Source organism: Myotis lucifugus, unplaced genomic scaffold (assembly GCF_000147115.1).
Source record: "Myotis lucifugus unplaced genomic scaffold, Myoluc2.0 scaffold_38, whole genome shotgun sequence".
Lineage (NCBI taxonomy): Eukaryota > Metazoa > Chordata > Mammalia > Chiroptera > Vespertilionidae > Myotis > Myotis lucifugus.
Window position 1 is genome coordinate 203,089 of NW_005871086.1, and position 23,990 is coordinate 227,078.

A 23,990-nucleotide genomic window follows, 5' to 3' on the forward strand; every position below is an offset into this window, starting at 1 on the left:
GATCAATGATGAGAATCATTGATCTCCTGCCTCCTGTACGCCTTCTACTGGGGATCCATTTGCAATGGAGGCATGTGCCCTGCAAATCTCATGAGTTGCTCAGTCATACAGTTAGTTTTGGGAACACTGTGACTGTTAGATGGATCCCCACTCCCAGTCAGGCCAGGGCTGTCTTGCATCTTTATCACTTTCAAATACATTAACCCCCACTTTATTTTTCCAGGAGCTGTTGTAAGCCTTTGAGGGACTGCACAGCCAGCAGCTCTGTTGACTGTGGATGGTTAGCAGGGTCCCCCCCAACTGCCCTCCCCTGCCGACCTGAAGGGTTTGGGTGCAGGAAGTGGGCGGTAGGGCCCTGCTGTGTGCCTGCGGCACAGAGGTAGGTGGCTGAGTCTGAAGGCTGGGAAGCTGTGATATAAAAGGAGCTCTGTTTGATGGTGGTATCAAAGGTGGCCCTCAGTCTTCCTACCAGTTTTGTTCGCTCGTTTTCACGTATTAATAGCAAGAAGATGGGGCCTCTTCCTGGATCTTGTCGGTACCACTGGAAGAACACTGGAGAATAATTTGCATAGCTGCAGGTCAGAATAGCCTTTTCATTCTCCTGGATGCTCAAGGACTGAGGATTCTGTTCCATTTTTTGGCTGCTCAACCCTAGGTAGAAACACAATGCCAGGAAAAAAAGGTTTCGTCACTACACGGAGTCATTTTTTTCTTCCCACAACCCCAGATATAACCAAAGAGTCAGCAGAATGGATCCTGGCCCTTTCCCCACCATCCAATGGGCTATGTCCCTGGATCCCTCTGTCCTCATCACCAGGAAGACTCCAACTCACAGTCCACTGAAAGCCACAAAATCACCAAAAGAACTCGCAGAAACAGCCCCATTCTTCTCTCCAACTAGGACCTAAAATGTGGATGCAGTCCCTCATTCAAAAAGCCATTCTCTCTAGTTTGGTGGGTGTTACTCAGGTTATTCTTTCTGGGAGGAAGTCTCTGTTCCCTAACTATCCAATCAGTGACAAGCCTGTTCAGTCTTTCACACACTTCAAAGTGAACTTTGTTTCAAATCTGAGGAAGGATCTGAAGAGATAGGAAACACTGCCATCTTCTGTTCAAAAGGTTTTTATAATACAGTAATGGAATATGCTGTAGAGCAAGCTTGTCAAACTCAAAGGCCAACATGGGCCTAATAAACAAGATTTAAGTTTATGTGGGCCACAAAAAAACAAAAGCTTCAATTTTCATAGAAACGTAAGTTTATTTTGATAGAGACATGCTGAATACAAAGGGATGAAATAAATGAGTAATCATTAACATAAAATAATAGAACATTTTAATAAAAATTAATATTTTTTTCTTTAACATTAACTTGCCAGACACTGAATAACTGCACAAATTAATGTGTAACGCAAATAAACCTATTTTTCTTATTCTCCAAAAGTGAAATATTTCCCATTGCAGACACCAAACAAGTCAGTCCTAGACTAATAATGTGGCAATCGGCTGCTAAAATATGTGCTGCTAGTATTAGTGGAAAAAAAAATGGTGCACCTGTGCGTAAGGCCTGTAAGGGAAACGAATGCAACACGATTATAGTAATCAGTCATTAGTGAACGTTATAGTTCGTTATTAACAACTAGAGGCCCGGGCATGAATTTGTGCATGGGTGGGGTTCTTCGGCCTGGCCAGCAATCAGTACTGATCGGGGCCGTCTCACCCAGTCCCAATTGGGGCTGATTGGGGTCGGCCAGATGAGGGGAGGGACCGCAGGAGGTTGGCTGTGGGAGCACACTGACCACCAGGGGGCAGCTCCTGCATTGAGCGTCTGTTCCCTGGCGGTCAGTGCGCATCATAGCGACCGATCGTTCAGTCGACCAGTCGTAATGGTCACTTAGATTTTTATATATATACTAGAGGCCCGGTGCACAAATTCATGCACCAGTGGGGTCCCTCTGCCTGGCCTGCAGGATTGGGCTGAAACCAGCTCTCTAACATCCACCAAAGGGTCCCGGATTGCAAGAGGGTACAGTCCAGGCTGAGGGAGCCCACCCGTGCCGGGAGAGATGCGGAAGGTTGGTTAGCCAGGGAGGGACCACAGGAGGGCTCCAGGGCATGTCCGGCCCATCTTGCTCAGTCCTGATCAGCCGGACCCCAGCAGCAAGCTAACCTACTGGTTGAAGCGTCTTCCTCTTGGTGGTCAGTGCACATCATAGTGAGCAGTTGAGCGGCCTTAGCATATCATTAGCATATTACGCTTTGATTGGTTGAACTGCCGACCAGTCAACTGGACACTTTGCAGATTAGGCTTTTATTATATAGGATAGATTATGTATTACAAGATATTGTAAAAATTGAGTTACAAAATTTTTATTAAAACATTTCTTACATACCGTTATATTGGCTGGGCTGCAAAAATATTTGTTGTGGGCCGCATGCAGCCCACGGGTCATGAGTTTGACATGCTTGCTATAGAGCAATGCTTCTCAGACTTAATGTGCAGACAAATCACCTAGGGGTTTTGCTAAAATGCAGATTCTGTTTCTTTAGGTCTGAGTGGGGCTGGATAGTCTATATTTCCAGCAAGCTTATTGGTGATGTTGGTGCCGCTGGTTCTCAGGTCATACTTTAAGTAGTAATTGTAGAAGAATGCTTGTTGAGTCTCAGTAGTACATGGAAAAGGAATTGGCAGTATTAAGGTTTGATACAGGACAAATGATCAAGTATTCCAAGGTCTCCATTCCAATGCCCAGTCAAACTATTTCATTGTTCCCACAACAGTTGCCTGAGGATATCATGAGCAGTAGATAATGTAAAGCACAGGAGAACCCCTGGCTGAATTCCAGGAAATTTTCTCAGATCCAAGGAGTGAACCTCCTCTCTTCACTCATATTAGCCTCCCCACAGGTTGGAAAATTATATTTCAAAAGGTCTTTCTTCTAGATCCTATTGGGCTAGCACAGTAAATATTCTCTTTAAATCCAACAAGGACTTAAATCAGCACTTCATACAGAATGCTCTCTGAGATGCCCTGTAAATTGTTTTACAAGTACAACAGTTCTCTGATTGCTTATATCAGAATTTCTTTTTTTCTACTTTGCTGATACCAAGATGGATGTAGTGTAGTCATCTCCTCAAATATATTCAGGCCATTCTCTGACCTAAATAATAGAGGGTAGCTAGGTGACAGTCATCTAGGGACTACACGAATATATGGAAGAGAGGAAGAAGAGAATAGGCTAAAGTATGATGAGAAATAAAGCTGGAAGGAGAAGATTTTGAATGCCTGAGTTTGTAGGTTATTTATTAGCAAAAATACTACTGAGACTTTTGAGCAAGTGAGTGATATTATGAAAATAGAGCTCTACACATTTAAGCTGACTGCTTGTCCATAAGAGTAATTTGGGGTGGTAGGTTGATAGCCATTGTGTAGTGATCTTTTTTTTAGTCTTCACCCAAGAATACGTTTTATCGTTTTGTTTTGGTGGGGGTTTTTGTTTGTTTGGGGGGCTTTTTGTTGTTGTTGTTTTGAGAGAGAGACAAAAGGAGAGGGAGAGAGAGTGAGAGAGAGTGAGCAATGTGGGAGAGAAACATTAATCAGTTGCCTCCCATACACACATACACACCCCAACCGCGTATCAAACCTGCAACCTGGGTAAGTGCCCTGACCAGGAATTGAACACAAGATCTTTCGGTGTATACCAACTGAATCATACTGGCCAGGGCTGGAATAATCTTTAAAAGTTTGGGCTCCGGCCTCCAACTGATCTGGTTTTGAAACACAGTTCTTCCATTTAATCTCTCTCACTGAGCTTGAGCAAGCTATTTAATGTTTTCAAGCACCAATTTCCTTGTCTGTAAAATAGAGACACCATCAGGATATTATTAAGAGGACTACATAGACTACTACATACAAAATGCTTTGTATGTATAGTATACAAAAGTTCAGACTCAAAATCTGAACTATTAATATAGGAAAAAGAATACAATGGAAATTGCACCAGTTAGAAGGTCATTGCTGAGGTATAGGTGACTAAATCAGGATCGCTGAACTTCAGAGCTAGGAGGAATTTTAGAGAATGTAGAGAAAATGATGCATTAGAGAATGTAAATCAAAAAGATTCATATTTTAGAAAATATATAAAACAGTTTTAAAAGAGGACAATCACTACTTATCAAACAAGGATATACATTATTATAGGGACAGAAAACTTCCCTTCTTCCCTTCTAGGTTCTTTGGCTGACCTAATAATTAAATTGACATAAGACAGATTAACAGGAGAAAAACAAATTCTGTATGTATGGAACCCCCATAAAAATATGAGATTCCCTGGCAAGCAGGTAACTGTAACTTACTAGGATATACCAATCTGAGCTGAGAAGAAGGGGATAGGGATCTGGGGCTTCAAAAGGAAGGAAAATAATTAGCAAGAAGATGAGAAGAGCAAATATTTGGTAAACAAATCTTTGCCATGGCATGTAAATAAGTTTGTCTGATATAAAAAGTTGCCTCTGGTAATAGCTCTCTTTCTGGTACAGGCCCCCTATCTAAATTCTTTTAAGCAGTGAAGGGGAGTAAAAAGTTCTTCCTGAGTCTCCTGGGCCCTGGCTGTCTTCGGTTCAAAATAATCCCCACGTCAAAGCGGGACATTCTGGAGTGACATGTTCTGCTCCTCCCATTATCAATATCTTGGTGTATTACTTTCCAACCTTTACACAATTCATATTTTTACTAAGTAGCAATCATACTAGTTAATATCTTGAATCTTTTCAATTACCACTTTCAAATAGTCATTATAGATTCTCATAAATACCATTAATTTGCTATGTAATATTCCACTTGGATTATTAAGTCTTTCCCTTTAAGATTCAACATGTTGATTTTCATATAAATAACTTTTCAAATGTATTGCAAATAATTATTTTTTATGCATTGAGGGTTTCCAGAAAACAGATTCCCTAGAGAAAATTATAGCAAAGAAAATTAATGTTTATAGACTGTCAATTATTTTCCAAATTAGCTTACAAATTTACTTTTCCACTAGAATATCTCTATTTTGCTTCATCCTGTCCAAATTCCCTTTTTCTATTATTATTAAATTATTCCCATAATTCCTTAATAGGGTTTTTTAAGTTGTTGACATTTTTATGACTACATGTAGATTTAAACATTTTCCACATGTTTGTGAACCATGTTATTTTTTCTCCTGTGTAAATTGCCTCATATCTTTTGTATATTTACCTATTTAGATATTAATGTTTTTCTTTTTATGCATATACAAAAATTTATAAAAATTATTAATCTATTGTCAAATTAGCAGCAAAGTAACAGTATACTGCAGTTTGAATGTAATTTTGGTCATTTTTTCATAGAATAAATTAGCTTTTAAAGTTATGTAATCAAATTCTATTTTTCCTTTGATTTCTTCCATTGTTTTTAAGTTTAAACAGTTATTCTCCATTTAGTTACTTAATTAACATACACATTTTTTTACTAATAACTTTGTGATTTAGTAATTACAATCTCTCTGGAATTTATTTCATTACTAGAGGCCCAGTGCATGAATTCATGCATGGGTGGGGTCCAGCCGGCCTGCCCCAATGGGGGCTGATCAGACCGCTGGCCAATGGGGGGGAGGGGACAACCAAGGGCGGGACTGGCTGGGAGGAGGGCCAACGGGAGGTTGTGGGGGCCGATCAGGCCCTGATCAGGCTGGTTGGCCTCACCAGTGTGCATCATAGTGACCGGTCATTCTGTTTGTTCTGTCATTCCAGTCACTTGACTTTTATATATATAAATAGATAGATGTAAGGTATTTCATTTCTTTATTCAGCCAATATTTATTGATCACTTGGTGGTTTTGCAACACTTTTTTTCAATATTCAACTTTGTGCTTCTCAAATTAGTGTACTCTTGCCCTCAAGACAAAACATGAAATAATTCTGATGAATTATCTGAGAGCACTATTATTTTCTTATATATATTTTTTTATTTCAGAGAGGAAGGGAAAGGGAGAGAGAATCATCAATGATGAGAGAGAATCATTGATCGCCTGCCTCCTGCATGTCCCCTCCTGGGGAATCAAGCCCACAACCCAGGCATGTGCCCTTGGTCAAAACTGAACCCAGGACCTTTTAATCTGCAGGGTGACGCTCTAGCCACTGCACAAAACTGGCTATGGCTGAGAGCACTATTATTATTGGAAAATTAAAGAATGAGCCAACTGGTGAATTATTTAAAAGACTATGTTGCATCAAAATCAATATGGATATGTTGATATGCAGTAAAATAAAAATGAGACCTCAGTCTTCTTTAATAAACTTGAGACTGTTCATACTTAGAGCAGACTGCTGTGAACACTGTGCCCTCATCAGGCAGGTTTCATGTTCATTCTCCCTGCTCTGTGGGGAATGCTTCGGGAGAGAGTCCGAGAACTCTGACCTAAGCAATTGATACAAAAACATTTGAGAAATAATCCTGTTCTTCCCCATTATTTAGCACTCCTCTTTTGTTTTATTCAACTTCTTTCTTATTTGTGTCCATTCCTTGCTTTTTTACTGCTTTTGATTACTATGGTTGACTGTCACCGTTTTAAAAACTATCTATTTAGCCTGCTTGGTGTAGCTCAGTGGTTGAGCATCGACCGGTTCAATCCTGGTCAGGGTACATACTTGGGTTGCAGGCTTGATGCCTAGTAGGAGGCAGCTGATTGATGTTTCTCTCTATTGATGTTTCCATCTCTGTATCCCTCTCCCTTCCTCTCTCTCTAAAAAATCAATAACAACATATTTTTAAAAAATAAAATAATAAAAACTATTTAAAGGATAATATATATTGGGGAGCAGAAGAGAAGTCCCCCACTCTACCCTTCTTTAGCTCTTATTGCTGAACTAGTTGCAAAATAATAAAATTGACACAAGATTAGATTAACAGGAGGCGGGGAATATATACGCATATATGGGAGAATCACAATATAATGCTTAGATCATAAAATGAGGCTCAAAGAAGTGATCAAACTAGGTACCGTTTTATACTTTTTAGACAAAGAAACAATAAATTTGTTGAGAAATTGACAGGACAAAGATAGTTAGTACTCATTAGGATTTAAGCAGATTTGGATATTTATTAGTGAGGAATCTAAAAGTTTGGGCTTGGTAGTAAATTAGTAAAGATATTCATTACAAGTTTTGTTTATATTCACTTTCAACTCTGGATTTTATAACCCTTGTGAGCTGTTTGTCTCTCAGCCCTCAGGAGTGGGAAGGACAACTGTCATGGAGATTTATTTCTTGCTTTTAAAGAAGCAGAAAAGAGTCAGAGAGCTCCTCCAGGTCCTGCTGATCCCTCAAGTGATTTTAAATTCCAAATAATCAATATGCCTTTGTGGGATATCTTGAGGCAGCCTGCCCTGAGCCCTGATATATCTGAGTTCAGAAAAATATTGCCTTTCACCATAAATATAAGGGATTAAGGGGGAGCAGAACATGCACTAATGCTCTATAATTATTTGGTTTCCCATAATATTACTCCCCTACCAGACTTTAAGATGAGCTAGATGGAAACACTCTTCCATCCCATGGTCTTTTCCTTTTGTCTCATTGACTCATATGAAGGACAAGAAGAGAACACATATCATCATATATAAAATATCATCAAATATTGCTTTCCCTACTCCCAAAATTAGAGACAATCCCCCCCAAAAATAATAATAATAATGATAGCCCAGCCAGTGTTGTTCAGTGGTTTGAGCATCGTCCCATGCATCAAGAGGTCGCGGTTCCATTCCTGGTCAGGGCACATGCCTGGATTGTGGGCTCGATCCCCAGTGGGAGCCATGCATGAGGCCACGGATCGATGTTTCTCTCTCATTGATGTTTCTATCTCTCTCTCCTTCTCCATTCCTCTCTCTCTAAAAGCAATTTAAAAAATTAATAATAATAATTATAATCCCTCACCATCCTGATAAAGCCATAGGAGCACTAGTAAAATTCCCAGAAACTTAGCCATTATGCCTGTCTCCCTTCCCCCACCCAAAGGACTCAACTTTGAAATGTGATAGTGACCTAGAATCTCTGTGTCTGATACAGATATCCCCCAAAATAGTCTATCACACCAAATACAAACAAGACTTCTCCCCACCCTCCTCTCAACTCTCATCCCCCTTCTCCTTGCCATGCCTTCCACAGCAGGGGAATGGGACAAAAGAAAATAGAAAGAGGGGCAACAGAGAGATGTAAACTCAGAAGAGACTTGGAAACCATCTCATGGATGCTAAGAGGCCAAAGAAATGTTGAGATTTTGTGCGACAATAAATAATAATCTGACTCTTAGGCTAAATTTTTTAAAAGCTGAGAAGCAAGTTGTCCGCATTGACTGTGTACAGAGTGCTTGTAAAGGTGTGTGGTGTGTATGTGCATAGTGTGTGTGTGTGTGTGTGTGTCTGTACACATGAACTGAGGAGCACCAGTGAGCTAAGCAACAATAGTGTAACTACCACAGATTGCCTTGTTTTGTATAATTGAGCAGCTTGGGGATGAGCTGATGGGATGGTGGGATGAAGACACTGCATTGTATTCCATTTGTACTTTTTGAATTTCAGACCATGTAAATGGAATACCTATTTAAAAAATAAATAAGATTAAAAAAATTTAATAGTAAAATAATACATGGATTTGCTAATATCTTTGGAAAATAATGAAATAAAGTAAACATTTTAGCAAGCACTACTCTTGGGCTTCCTTCTGCACTACACTCCCACCCCACAGGGGAATACTGCACAGGTGCAGCCCTGTCTGCCTCACTGTGCACCACTCACAATGCAGTAGTACACAGCAGTGTCTTTCAGGGAAGCCCAGGGCAGCCGCAGCACACTAGACTTCCTGTCGGCAGCGATAAACAGAGATGCCACTTCATTTGCCGTGTCTGTCTTGTATCCTTGAATAACAAATTGTGGCCCCTGGTTGTGGAACTGTTGGTACCAGAAGATATACTCATTTGTAGCAATGTTGGTGTGGTTACAGGGTATGTTCACTTCCTGTCCTTCATCTGAGAGCATGAAGATGGGCTGGGTGGTCTTAGCAAGGCTCAAAGTACCTGTGGAAATAAAAACACAATATTAGCTCCTACCCTGAAACCAAGTTGAGTTGAAGGCCCAACTAAGCACCCTCCAGGTTCTCTCTCACAGTCAAACCCACCCCCACCTCTACGTCACTACCATTTACTTCTCACTATATTCCAGGACAGTTTTTATTTATTTTTTTATTCTGAGGGAATCCCAGGAAAACTATTCAGAGGCAGAAGGTCTAATTTCTCTGCCTCATGGGTGGACCTGGGGTTTAGTAACAGAACATCTTATTGCCCTAAGATACGCCTCAAATAAATGCTAAGGAGCTGCCTGGAAAAAAATAAGACCCCAAAGCCATCCCTCAACATCCTGGATAAAGAGTAATGGTAGCAGGCAACGTGGTAGATTCCTGTCCAAACCCAGATCCCAATGCTTCTTAATCCCAAAATAACTCACCCAAGATCAAGAGCACGGTCACTCTTGTCACCTGCCTCATATTCTAAGTGTAAACCAGGACCCAGGGGCTGTGTTGCCGAGTTTGAGCCAGGGAACAGGCACAGCAGCAGCAGCCAGATGAGCTACCCACATGAGCTGCTCTCACCCAGAGCTTTCCCCAGGAGCAAGCCAATAGCAGGGCGACAGCTCCTCAGAAGGGGCTTCCCCTCAAGATTCAACTGAGCACTCAGGAAGAAGAGGGGGTAAAAACTTATAGTACAACAGCATAGCAGACTGGGTTTCCTTTTAGATCTTTACTAAGATCTAACCACTTACAGATTTGGTCTGAATGAAGCAACCACATCAGAAGGTAGATTCCATCAGACTCCTTATTCCCCATCAGCTTTCCACAGTCCCAGAGGGTGATCATCAATTATAGTCAGTTTGACACCCATGGAGCTCTGAGAATAACCTTCTGACCTGGGACTTTATGCCCAGAAATCTCCCATGGATCCCAATGCAATCAGAGGAAACAGTGAATCTTAATCTTATTCAAAATTTTTTTTTAATTTTTAATCTTAGTCAACAAAAGAACAAATGCAATTTGAACTTGACCTTTCATCTCCGACACCCGGTGTCTTCTTACAATCTAAGTCCACAACATCTTCTCAGATCTCACTTAACAAATGTTAAACAAGGAAGCAGACCTTTTACTAGTCCCTTCTGACCAGCTAGGGTAGGACATATGATGTGGAATTATTCACCAGACAGACCGACCTAAATCCAAGTCCCAGCTCTGCCACCTTGTGACCTTGGGCAACTCACACCTCCAAACCTCAGGTTCTTCATTTGTAAAATAGGGGCAATAATACCTACTTCAGAGTAGTCTATGGCATATAGTCAACTGTAAATTACAGTTCCTTCTCATCTCCTTCCTTCCCATCTAAGTGACATGCAAAGTACCATGGCCAATAAGAAGCACTGTATAGCATATGTATGTATATATAATATTTTATATATAATTCATATATATAATTTATAACATAATATATAATTTATATATAATTGTATACAACATATAGTATATTACATAAAATTCACTCTTTTAAGAAATATACAATATAAACTTAATAATGGTAACACAAAAATTAAAAAACAGTTATTCAAGAAGAGTCTTAATGTTAATTGAAACAGCTAATTGCAGTAATCAAAACATGTTAGATACATTAATATGGAAAAGACAGTAGTATGTGGAGTTCTTTGCTAATATAATATGGAAAAGAAAACCCTCTGGGAAATGTCTGGGAGGTATCTCAATGTATTCTGAGTGAGAATGTTTTCCATGTTCCCATGCAAAAGATCGGCGAGGCCTGATAACTTCTAGCAAGTTTAAGAGTAGATATCACAAGGCATGGGATAAATAACCAGCTCACCCTCAGTATAGAAGGGAAGAGGAAAATAATTATTTATGAGGGAGCTAAAGAAGCTAGGACACCTCGTACAGAAATAAAACATAAAAGATTTACCCTCTAGAATCTATTCATTGCAACAGTGATCCCGTGCAGCAAATATGCTCAGATAGGAGGAATGTTTCACAAAAGTCAGTAAGTCTCAGACCCATGCAGCTCATGGAACATCACATTCCTTTGTTACATGCAGTGGCCAGTAGCTTGGCTTGATCAGGTGGACCATGGAATCTATTTTTTGCAATGGAAGAAACATTTAATGAGGACTTAAACTAATTGGGTTGTAAGCAATCCTCTGGACTTGCTAGGTGTGCAATTTTGTGCAAATCACATATCCTCTGAGAAGCAGTTTCTTTATAAGAAATATTATGGGGCCTGGCCGTGTTGCTCAGTGATTGAGTATCAACCTATGAACCAGAAGGTCACAGTTCAATTCCAGGTCAGGGCACATCCTGGGTTATGGGCTCAGTCCCCAATGTGGGGCATGCAGGAGGCAAGAGATTTATGATTCTTTCTCATCATTGATGTGTCTGTCTCTCCCTCTTTCTTCAAACTCTCTGAAATCAATAAAAACTTTTTTTTAAAAGAAAGATTGTAGGGATCAATTAAATGAGCATAAGAAAGTTCTTTCTAAACTATAGTGTTCTACACAAATACAACCTCTGTTTAACATGTGTTTAACATAGCAAGCTATATTAATCACAAGATCAAATGATCTTACCTTTTCAGGCAAACAAATGGAACTTAAATTTTCTGTGTTATCATCTAGTATCTACTTAGGAAAATATTACTGAGTAGCAAGTAACTAGAGAAAGAAATGCTAGAGGTTTTTCTCTGCCCCAGCCTTTGGAATGAAAGTAATCATTAATGGTTCTTGTGTGCAACTTAGGTTGAGTTTTGTTCCTTCCCCCAACCAAAAAAGAAAAAAAAATACATTCGAGTCTTAATCCATGGTACCTCAGAATATGTCCTTACTTAGAAAAAGATCTATACAGAAGTAATCAAGTGAAAACGAGGTTATTTCCCGTGGTCGGCAAACTGCGGCTCGTGAGCCACATGCGGCTCTTTGGCCCCTTGAGTGTGGCTCTTCCTAAGCCTTAGGAGTACCCTAATTAAGTTAATAACAATGTACCTACCTATATAGTTTAAGTTTAAAAAATTTGGCTGTCAAAAGAAATTTCAATCGTTGTACTGTTGATATTTGGCTCTGTTGACTAATGAGTTTGCCGACCACATGGTCTATCCGATAGACCATGATCCAATAAGACTGCTGTCCTTATAAAAATGGGATATTTGCCCTAGCTGGTTTGGCTCAGTGGAGAGAGCGTTGGCCTGCGGACTGAAAGGTCCCAGGTTCAATTCCGGTCGAGGGCATGTACCTTGGTTGCAGGCACTTCCCCAGTAGGGGACGTGCAGGAGGCAGCTGATCGATGCTTCTCTCTCATCAATGTTTCTAACTCTCTATTCCTCTCCCTTCCTCTCTGTGAAAAATCAATAAAATATATTTTTTAAAAATGGGACATTTGAACACAGAAACAGATATGGATAAAAGAAACAATGTTTAGACCCATAGAGGGTACATGGCCATCTGCAAGCCAAGGAGAGAGCCTGGAACAGATGCTTCCCTCACAGCCCTCAGGAGGAATCCAGTGTGGCTGCTGCTCCCTTCAGCCCAGCCAGGAGGAACAGAGAGATGCAGTGGGCATTCCTGCAGCAGCGCACAGTATGAGTGCAGCTGAGCCCAGAGACTTGGGAAGGAAGGACACAGCACAAGGGTGCAGCTGCAGTTGTGGGGTGGCATTACAGGCAGAGAAACGATGCCACGGAGACCTGCTATCCCTTAGCCTCCCAGAGTTCACCTCGCTTCACCCTTGGTATCTGGTTGCAGAGCACATTATCTGCAAACCCAAGAACTGGTACTACAGAATCGCTTTTTTCCCTGAGCAAAGGGTGCACTCTGAGATCAGTCCCAGGACTGAGGCACAGGTGGGACCCTGCGGAGCTCTGAGGTCACCATTCCTGGGAGGGCAAAACAAAAGAAGCTGGCAGGTTGCCCCAGCCAGCCCCACCCCCATGCATTGCACCTACACCGACAGCAATGGCTGGCTGAGGGGCGGGGGAAGGTGTGGAGGTAGATGGTACTGGAATTTCACAGAGCTAAAACACTTGTGGCTCAGCTCCATCTACTGGAAAATACGAGAAAGACCTCTGTATTAATCTGCTAGAGAAGTGCCACTCATACATACCTTTTCTTTTCAGGCCAATAATGGAACTTAATGTGTTTGTCTAAATGCCTAGATAGAGAAGGAATCCATCAAGTACCAGGAATTACCAAGGTAGCAAGGCAAATCAGAAAGAAACAGAAAAATATCCAGAAAACAAATTTAAAGACATGGAATATGTGATATAAATGACAGAAAATTCAAGATTGCAGTTCTGAAAATATTCAACAAGATGCAAGAAATATAGACAGGCAATTTATTGTGCCCAGTAAACAAACCAACAAACAAACCCTGGCCAATGTGGCCCGGTGGTTGGAGCATCATGCCATGCACCAAAGGGTCAAGGGTTCAATTCCTGGTCAAGAATATATACCTGGGTTGCAGGCTAAACCCCAGCCTGGGTGGGGACACGTAGGGGAGGCAACCAATCCATGTGTATCTCTCACATTGAGGTTTCTCTCTCTCTCTCTCTCTCTCTCTCTCTCTCTCTCTCTCTCTCTTTCCTCCCTCCTTTCCACTCTCTAAAAATAAATAAATGGGAAAATATCCTCTGGTTGAGAATTAACAAAAACAAACAAACAAACAACTAACAAAATGAGAACTTTACCCAAAAGATTGTAAGTTTAGAAACAGAACCAAACAGAAATTCTGGAGATGAAGAACTCAGTAAAAGAGATTAAGAATGAATTAGCACCTGGCTGTCATGGCTCACTAGTTGAGCATTGACCTATGAACTAGGAGGTCAATATTGGATCCCCAGTCAGGACATATGCTGGTTTTTTCCCAGTGATTAGAGGGTCAACCCACGGACTGAAAGGTCTCAGGTTTGATTCCCGGTCAAGGGCACTTACTTCGGTTGCAAGTTCAATACCCGGCAGGCGATGAGTACATGTGTCTTTCTCACATCGATGTTTCTCTCTCTCTCTCTTCCTCCCTCCCTCTCTCCCTCTCTCCTTCCTCCCTTCCATCTACCTCTCCCCCTCTTCCCTTCCTTCCACTCTCTCTCTCTTAAGATCAATGGAAAAAATATCCTCAGATGAGGGTTAAAAAAAAAGAAGAAATATCCTTAGGTGAGGATTAATTAAAAAAAAAAAAAACCTGAAACACATAGACACAGACAGAGTGTGGTGGTTACCAGAGAAGGGGTCGTGGGGAGATAGTATCTGGTAAAGAGGCCAAATATACGGTGATGGAAGGTGATTTGACTTTGGGTGGTGGGCACACGATGTAATAGACAGATCATATACCATAGAAATGTACACTTGAAACCTTTATGATCCTATTAACCAATGTCACCCCAATAAATTTAATAAAAAAGAAAATTTACATAAGTTATTTCACAAATAAAATTTAAAATAGTAAAACATACAAAAACAGAGGTACTTAGATATACTATGAATATCGCTCTCATTTTTTAAAAGTATAAACACATTCAGGCAAGAAATTATGACTATTTATGCCAAGACTGGATGTCCCTTGTATTTTCAAATAGGTGACAGTAAGTTACTATTGCTTTTATTGTAATAAGTAAATAAATAAGACTTCCTGAGCTAGGGATGAGGTAATACCCATTGTGGACTTCAAAAGGTCATGCCAGGATAATAAGAACAGCCTTCTAGTAAATAGAATTGCCTTTAGCTAAAGTAATCTATATACCACTGACGCACATCTTGGGGTGTCTCATTCTGAACCTCCACAACACACACACACACACACACACACACACACACACACACATTGCACATATTTGGGTACTCCTGAGGTTTTCAATATATGTTATTTCCCAAATATTTTTGCCTGTCAATAAATATACATAAAATTTCAATTATAATGGCCTCAAATTATTCCATGATAGAGATGCACTATAATTTATTAATCAATTTTCCTAGTATTAAGTGTTTGGATTTTAGAAAAAATACTATGATAAATACCTTTGTACATAAATCTTTATCTAAACTTCCAATTATTTCTTTCTTTCTTGATTTTTTTAATTTATTTTTTTTCTTTACTTGCTTTTGTTCCTCCCAGAAACTAGAAGGTGAGGACTTGCTTGCTTTTGAACATTTTTTAAATATATATATATTTTTTATTTCAGAGAGGAAGAGAGAGGGAGAGGGAGAGAGAGAAACATCAATGATGAAAGAGAACCATTGATCAGCTGCCTCCTGTGTGCCCCCTACTGGGGATTGAGCCTGCAACCCAGGCATGTGCCCTTAACTGGAATCAAACCCGGGACCCTTCAGTCTGCAGGCTGACGCTCTATCCACTGAGCCAAACCAGCTAAGGCTTAATTTTATTTTTAACTAGTGGCCCAGTGCACAGATTCGTGCACGTTGAAAGGAAAATAATTAGAAGGTAGCCAGCGGGGCAGGACCAGCAGGGCAGGACTGGGCGAGATGGGCTGGACACGCCCTGGAACCAACTTCCCACAGTCCCTCCCTGGCCGACCACACCCGGGGTGGTGCCGTAGCTCGAAGGGCATCTGCAGAGTGAGCAGGGTCCCTCTAGCAGGTGGGGTCTCTCAGCCTGGCCTGGGAGGATCAGGCCGAAACCAGCTCTCTGACATCCCCAGAGGGGTCCTGAAGTGTGAGACGGCACTCTGCAAAGTTGCTGTCACTGGGCAACTCCTGCATTGATCATCTGCCGCCTAGTGGTCAGTGTGCATCAGACCTACTGGTGGCCAGTCTGACAGTTGGACATCGCTTAGCCTTTTATATCCTATCTAATAAAAGACAAAAAGGGTAATTGACCGTACCTTCGCTATGCTTCCCATTGGCTAAATCAGGGCAATATGCAAATTAACTGCCAAGAAAGATGGCGGTTAATTTTCATATGTAGGCTCAATGATGGGAGGCAAAAGGGGAAGGACGGAAGAATGGTGATCGGAAACCCAGGTGGCAGGCAAGAGAACCGGGATCGGAGAACCGGGGCCACCTTTGCCCGCCCCCCAGCCGGTGATTGTGATCGGAAAGCCGGGCTGCAGGCAAGGCGGCACCCCCGGGACCCAGGAGCCGCCTTGCCTGGGGCCTGTGATCCTGATCGGAAAGTCGGGCTGGAGGCAAGGTGGCCCCCTGGAACCCAGGAGCCCTTCGGCGAGGTCTGCAGGCAAAACAGCGATCAAGCTATGAGGGGGAGGATGCGGGGGGGGAGGGGCGGAAGGAGCTACAGGAGCAGCTCTGGCCGGAGACTGAAGACTCCCACCGGAGCGAGGAGCAAAGACTGAAGGCTCCAGCCACAGCGAAGACTGTGTCCAGAGCAAAGATGGAAGGCGGTGGCCAGAGTGAAGGTCTGGGTCCCAGGTGCCAGAGAAAAACTGGTGCCAGCAGCCAGGGGAAGGGAAAGCTTATTGCACGAATCTTTTCGTGCAACAGGCCTCTAGTATATATATAAGTTACACTTTACATTCAATATTATTTTGTATTAGTTTCAGGTGTACAACATAGTGGTTAGACAATCATATACAAAGTGTCCTCCCCGATATTCCTAGTACCAACTAGCACCATACATAGTTAATACAATATCTAATTACTTCTTTTAACTAGCTTCTATAGAGGGGATTTTCTGGATTAAAGAATAAAATTATTTTAAACTCTGGGTAAGCATTAATTTACTCAATCAAACAATATTTGTGGAATCCCTACTTGAGTTAAAACCCAGCAGGCACTCCTCTGCAAGCTCCCCCACCCCAGCTCCTCAAGAAGAGAAGCGTGTCTTGAATCCTGAAGGCAGGCAACAAGCTCTGAAGGTACTAATTAAAAATAAGGGATACACAGAAACACAACAAAAGAACCAATTAAGCAATAATTAATGATAGGTTAAACACTAATCTGAGATATGATGCAGAGTCACAGGACTGGTAGTTCTTCCGTAACAGCTATGAACAGTGTCTTAATTCATGTCTTGAGTTCTTGTTCAGGAACTAAGACCCCCACTAGAGGGAAGCTGCTGACAACAAAACACAGAACATTTTTATTAGCAGATTCAGATTTTTTTTAGTTTTTCTGTAATAAGAAGCCAAAAATAGATATGTTAATATAGGTAGCTAGTTATTAATATAAGGAAGAAAGGAAAATGGAACCAAAAAATAAGCTTAGCCCAGCCTGTGTGGCTCAGTGATTGAGCGTTGACTCATGAACCAGGAGGTCATAGTTCGATTTCCAGTCAGGGCACATGCCAGGGTTTCGAACTTGATCCCCAGTAGGGGGCGTGTAGCAGGCAGCTGATCAATGATTCTCTCTCATCATTGATGTTTCTATCTCTCCTTCTCCCTTCCTCTCTCTGGAATCAATAAAAACATGTGGTTTTTTATGAACAAAAATAGATACAGAGGCAGAGCAACCTCGAACAGACTGTCAAACTACAGTGGGAAGGCCGGGGAGGGTTGGGGGGTGGGAGGGGGTGTTAGAGATCAACCGAAGGACTTGTATGCATGCATATAAGCATAACCAATGGACATAAGACACTGGGGGGTAGGGGAGGCCAGGGGATTGTCAAGGGCGGGAAAACAAGGAGACATATGTAATACTCTTTGTAATACTTTAAGCAATAAAACAATTTAAAAAAGAAAAAAAACATGTGGGGTTTTTTTAATAAGCTTAATAAACTAGGGAGCTGAAGCAAATATCAGGACAGCATTCCATCGAGTTTGCTGGGAAGCTATAGCATAAACAGACTCTTTTAGACACTCCAGAGGACTGCCAACAAGGACACTTAATCCTCAGAGTAGAAAGGAAAATCCCAGGGGTGCTGCCAGCCTGGTACCAAATTCTCAGCCATAAGAAAAGATGGTATACTGCCATTGGCAACAACATGGATGGACCTTGAGAACATTATGCTAAGGTAACTTTATTCGTACTGTTTGAGGAGCTTCCTTACTATTTTCCATAGTGGCTGTACCAGTTTACATTCCCACCAGCGATGAATGAAGGTTTCTTTTTCTCCACAACCTCTCCAACATTTATTACTTGTCTTGTTGATAATAGCCATTCTAACAGGTGTGATATTTCATTGTAGTTTTGATTTGAATTTCCCTAATAGCTAGTAAAGTTGAACATCTTTTCATGTATCTGTTGGCAATTTGTATGTCTTCTTGGGAGAAGTGTCTATTCGGGCCTCTGCCTTTTTTTAATTGGATTGTTTGTTTGGTGTTGACTCATAGAGTTCCTTATATATTTTGGATATTAACTTGTCGAAGTTGCTGTCTGAAAATATTTTCTCCCATTCGGTTGGTTACCTTTTTGTTTTGTCATTAGTTTCCTTTGTTGTGCAGAAACAATTGATTTTTATTTTTTTATCTTTATTGTTGAGAATATTACAGATATTCCCTCTTTTTCCTCCTTTACCCACCTCTACTGGTTCCCACCCCACCCCAAGCCTCCACCATCCTATTGTCTGTTTCAATGGGCAATGCATACATGGGTGGGCAAAAGTAGGTTTACAGTTGTTTGTATGGAAAATAACACAATAATTAATAATAATACAAGAATAAACTTTTGTGTTTTGCATATTCACAACTGTAAACCTACTTTAGCCCACCCCTGTATATGCATATAAGTTCTTAGTTAATCTCTTCTTGCCCCCTCCCCGCCTTCCCTCTGAGATTCATCAGTCTGTTCCTTGTTTCCATGCCTATGGTTCTATTTTATTTGTCAGTTTATTTTGTTCATTAGATTCCACATATAAGTGAGATCATGTGATATTTGTCTTTCTCTGACAGGCTTGTTTCACCTAGCATAATAGTCTCCAGGTCTCTCCTGCTGTCTCAAAGGCAAAATCACTGAATCATAAGATAGTTCCATTTTCAATTTTTTTTAAGTGGTGGTCTTTTATTTGTATTCTCCCATCACCATATATTAGGACCCCTTTCACCCCCTCCCTCTTCCCTCTGGCAACCACCACACTCTTGTTTGTGTCCACAAGTTTCAGTTTTATATCTCACAAATGAGTAAAATCATATGGTTCTTGGCTTTTTCTGATAGACTTACTTCACTTAGCATAATGTTCTCATTGATGTTTTGTATTTGTTTTTAGACTCTATTTCACTTATTTCTTCTTTGATCTATATTATTTCCTTTCTTTTACTCACTTTGAGCTTTGTTTATTGTTCTTTTTCTAACTCCTTTAAGTGTGAAGTTAGGTTAGTCAAGGGTTTTTTGTTATTGTTGTTCAAATTTTTCTTGTTTATTAACAAAGGCCTGAAATACTATGAATCTCCCTCTTAGGACTGCTTTCACTGTATCCCATAGATTTTGGGTTGTTGTGTTCTCATTTTCATTTATTTCAAAGTATCTGTTAATTTCTTCCTTGATCTCATTATTAACCCATTCATTGTTTAGTAACATGTTACATAGCCTCCATGGTCTTGTGATTGATTCCATTATGGTCAGAAAAGAGGCTTGATATGATTTCAATCTTCTGAAATTTATTGAGATGTTATGTGTGTCCTAACATGTGGTCTATCCTAGAAAATGTTCCGTGGGCACTTGAAATGAATGTATACTCTGCTGCTTTGGGGTGAAATAATCTGAAGATAATTGCTTCTAAACCACCTTGAACATGCAATGGTCATCCACTTTCTCTAGCACTTCTTGCTCATATCCATGCCCTTACAGATTTATGTGCAGGTAATTTTTGGTCTGATTAAGTTACCATACGCACCCCATCTGAACTACATTCTGACTATTCTGCCCAACTCTCCAGTTTATATTGAAAGAATCTTCATTTCACAGAAAATAAACATGAACTGTTCTCCCAAACTATTGTAAACTAGGCACAGTGATGTCTATCTGGGGATCTGTCAAATGTGAGATAGGTGAGCTAATGGGGAATATTCCCAAAATGGTGCAGGTGGAGGTCTCTACTCTCCTACAAGGTTCCTGCCCTCCAAGAGGTACTGCTCTTCACTCCTTCTTATTTGACTCCATTGAGACATGCACATCACAACCCAAGGGCACCAAAGGAACTTCAACCTGAGACTCCAGGTACTTCTCTAGGACTGCCTACTGCAGTGATGGCAAACCTATGACACGCGTGTCAGAGGTGACACGCGAACTCATTTTTTTGGTTGGTTTTTCTTTGTTAAATGGCATTTAAATATATAAAATAAATATCAACAATATACATTTTTGTTTTACTATGTTTGCAAATATCAAAAAATTTCTATATGTGACACAGCACCAGAGTTAAGTTAGGGTTTTTCAAAATGCTGACACACCGAGCTCAAAAGGTTCGCCATCACTAGCCTATTGCCTTCCCAGGAAACTATTATTTATAAACATCAGAACTCTATTAATGTCAATGATTTTCCAGGAGACAAGGCATGATTCATGTAAAATAATGAGAAAGCCTTTTGTAAACATCAGACTCTGAAATATAGATTATATTCAGAAGCATCAGAGAAAATTCAACACAAAATAAAGTTGGAACAAGGAGAAAAATCAGTGTTTTTTATATGAAACTTTAACACAGAAAACAGTCCAACTAAAAGAAAAAAAAGACTTTTTCACATAAATTAGGGAAGTTTCAAAAAAATGGGGAAATCCATTATTTGACTTTCTGCTCTGCTACTCCAAATAAAAGAGACAATAAATCAATGACCCTCATATCTCAGTGTACTCAAGAGATTGTTTAGTTTTTCAGTTTAATACCTTTTCTCATCCTTACCCAGTTTTTTCATTGTTTCCATGTAGTTTAATAATGCATCAAGCTACATCTTAGGTGTGTTGTTACATTCTAGGAATTATATTTTTAGAGAAATATAAGCCAGTTAGGAACTGTTCAAAGTGTACAATGGAGAGGGGGAATCTCTATACATAAACAAACTCCTGGATTTGAGTGTAAAGGGAATTTTTCTCTCCTGTGGATTCTTCTCTTCTTGTCACCACTGAACTGAGAGCTTAATGATATAGTGTGTCTGAACTCAAAATACATTTTAATAGCAATGCCAAATAGAAAAGCTTGGGGAACACTAAGGTAGGAGGGAAGCAGTTATTGCTGCTCTCTTGTCTACCTCCTGTAAAGGCTGTGCTTTCTCCCTGTTTCTGTTCAGCTCTCCGTGGGTTCTCTGCCTCTGTGTCCCCCAGAGCACAGTAGTAAGTGGCAGCATCTGCCACCTGCACCTGGAGGATGAGCAGTGAAGAAGAGAATCGCTCGTATGTCATGTTGTAGCGTCCCTTCTGAGAAGGCCTTGAACCCTTTACAAGGAGTCTTGGTGCACATCCTGGGGAGTGAAGGTACCAGGAGAAGTCGTATGCATTTGATATAGAGTGATTACAGGAGATTTCCACCACAGCTCCCTCCGAAGATACCATGGTGGAGTGCTGAAATACCTGGTCCTTGCTCTCGGCAACTGCAGGAAACAAATAAAGAAGGCTGTGAGACTGATGCTGCTATTTGCTTGTTAATAGTCTTTTAGGTACAGTGAGTATTAATAAATCTAATTTTTTTAAAAATTAGTCCAAATTTTTAAATAATGGCATACACTTTTCCAAGACCAGAGAATGAAGAAGCCTACTCACCCTTCCAGAGAGAGCAAAAGAGGAGCCCTAACCACACCACTTCCAGGGTGCTCTGCAAAGCTATAGCCATACCACAGCTGGTCTCAGGCCACAGCTATACATGTGATGCTCGTCAGCAAGCCGATTTAAGGCCTCCTATTTTGCATTTTCTTCCTTGTGTCAATGACATCATCAGCCAGAATCTGTGAACTACAGAAGAGTGACTTCAGTTGTGAGGCAGCTTAAGAGTGACTTCACTTATGCTTTGTACTGAGTAGGTAGTCTTACAAGGGAATGTAGCCTTTCAGAGGTCACCACAGTTGTGCAAATTTAATCACTGAAGAAGCTTGCTTCATTCTCTAAAGGAGCGGTTCTCAACCTGTGGGTCGCGAACCATAAAAATACATCCTGCATATCAGGTATTTCATTACGATTCATAACAGTAGCAACATTACAGTTATGAAGTAGCAACGAAAATAATTTTATGGTTGGGGGTCACTACAACATGAGGAACTGTATTAAAGGGTCGCGGCATTAGGAAGGTTGAGAACCACTGCAAGGTAGCAAAAGAAGTCACCTAATTGATGGGAGACTACTGCATTATTCATATTAGAGTGATGTATTCACACAAACAGTATACTGAACTTTTCACATGTGATACAATAACATACTAACATATTAAAAATAATGATTATGAAATTTTAGTAACTGGTAGGTGAAAGTTGAGATTTTTTTAAGGCACAAAAATTACTTTGTAAACATACTCATCAAACTTTTACTCTTTGCATCCAAGGTGATCTCTGGAAAAAGTATAGGGAGAAAAATATCATTATACTTTTCTGTAGCCAAAAGGGCCTGGGTCAAGGAAGCCAAAAGCTGCATTTGGAGATTATCTTTGTTGGATGGTACCTACCCTCATTTTGTAGCAGGGCTGAATCTGGGAATGGCTGATGGCATTTCCCCAAACCTGAAAAGAGATTATTGCTTGGCTGCCAGACAGCTAAAGGGCATCTTAATCTACATGTTATTGCCTCTTACTGGCCAAACACCTGAACAGCCGTAGGCTAATTCCCCCATTCTGACAATGGACTCTGTACTCCAACGACCCTTTCACAGGGGTCACCTAAGACCATCGGAAAACACATATATAATTACATATTTTTTTGTGATTAATCACTATGCTTTAATTATGTTCAATTTGTAACAATGAAAATACATCCTGCATATCAGATATTTACATTACGATTCCTAACAGTAGCAAAATTACAGTTATGAAGTAGCAACAAAAATAATTTTATGGTTGGGGGTCACCACAACATGAGGAACTGTATTAAAGGGTCTCGGCATTAGGAAGGTTGAGAACCACTGCTGTACAGAAACCCTGACCCTTTGAAGTGTATATCTCCACCTTGCCTCAGGACAATTTGTGTTAATAAAAAGCATGGGGTCCTGAGACGAAGAGACCTCAGACCTTAGGACTTAGAACTTAGATCTTAGTTTCCTTTAAACTAGGCTCCTCTGACCCCCACATGCCTTTCAAAATTATATTTCGTCTCTGGACTCTTATTTAATCTACGCACAGCTTTCTCCAGATTGCTGAACCCTTCTCAATGCTGGAACAAGAACCCCGGCACCTGAGATTACCCCCTTTGTTATTAATGCAGGGCTTAATAGTTCTCCCTTAATATTTTATTGTTTTTAAGCAGATTTTCTTGGTATTTTACTTGAAAAAGAAGAGTAAGTTTTGTGACAATTCAGAGTTTAGGCAAACAGTTTTTAATGTGCACCACCACCTAGTGGACTATCTGGGAACAGATGGAAAATCATTTCCCCAAACAGCCTCTGAGAGACTTAGCAGCTTCTCACGGCTTGAAGAGATTTCATTCCTTTTGCTTTTGTTCAAACTTCTCATTCTTATTCAATTTCCATAGAGATATGAAGGTTATCCACAGGAAATAAATGCCTTCTTAGAAACCTCTGGTTACCAAAAGATGTTCTTCATTCAGGTGAGAGGTTATTTAAACACATACTTCCACAGAATTAAATATTTCTTTCTCATCCTAAGGTGGTTGCTTGATTCATCTTCTTTCCTCTTTCTTTTTCTTTTTTTTTTTAATAATCTCACAAGTCAGGAAAAATTAGTTTCATCCCTAATCTTTTTTCACTTGGATATTCCTTAATTATGATAAGATTATTGTTTAGATTCAAAAGACCTTTTTTTATATTTATAACCCCCAAAAGCTTCCCAAAAATACAAAATTCAAAGACAACTAGGCACATATTTCTTTAGTGGAAGGACTAATATAGCTA

At 40.4% G+C, this 23,990-nt stretch overlaps 3 gene segments (V, D, J or C); all 3 read right to left on the reverse strand.

Moving 5' to 3' along the window:
• Positions 1–211: 211 nt before the first annotated feature.
• LOC102418542 lies at positions 212–885 on the reverse strand. The segment is given in 2 exon segments: positions 212–651; positions 834–885. Coding segments are annotated over 2 exon segments (492 nt in total).
• Positions 886–8,795: 7,910 nt separating this feature from the next.
• LOC102418854 lies at positions 8,796–9,558 on the reverse strand. The segment is given in 2 exon segments: positions 8,796–9,091; positions 9,519–9,558. Coding segments are annotated over 2 exon segments (336 nt in total).
• An 11,522-nt stretch (positions 9,559–21,080) lies between these two features.
• LOC111825735 lies at positions 21,081–21,771 on the reverse strand. The segment is given in 2 exon segments: positions 21,081–21,532; positions 21,702–21,771. Coding segments are annotated over 2 exon segments (522 nt in total).
• Between the last annotated feature and the right edge of the window lie 2,219 nt (positions 21,772–23,990).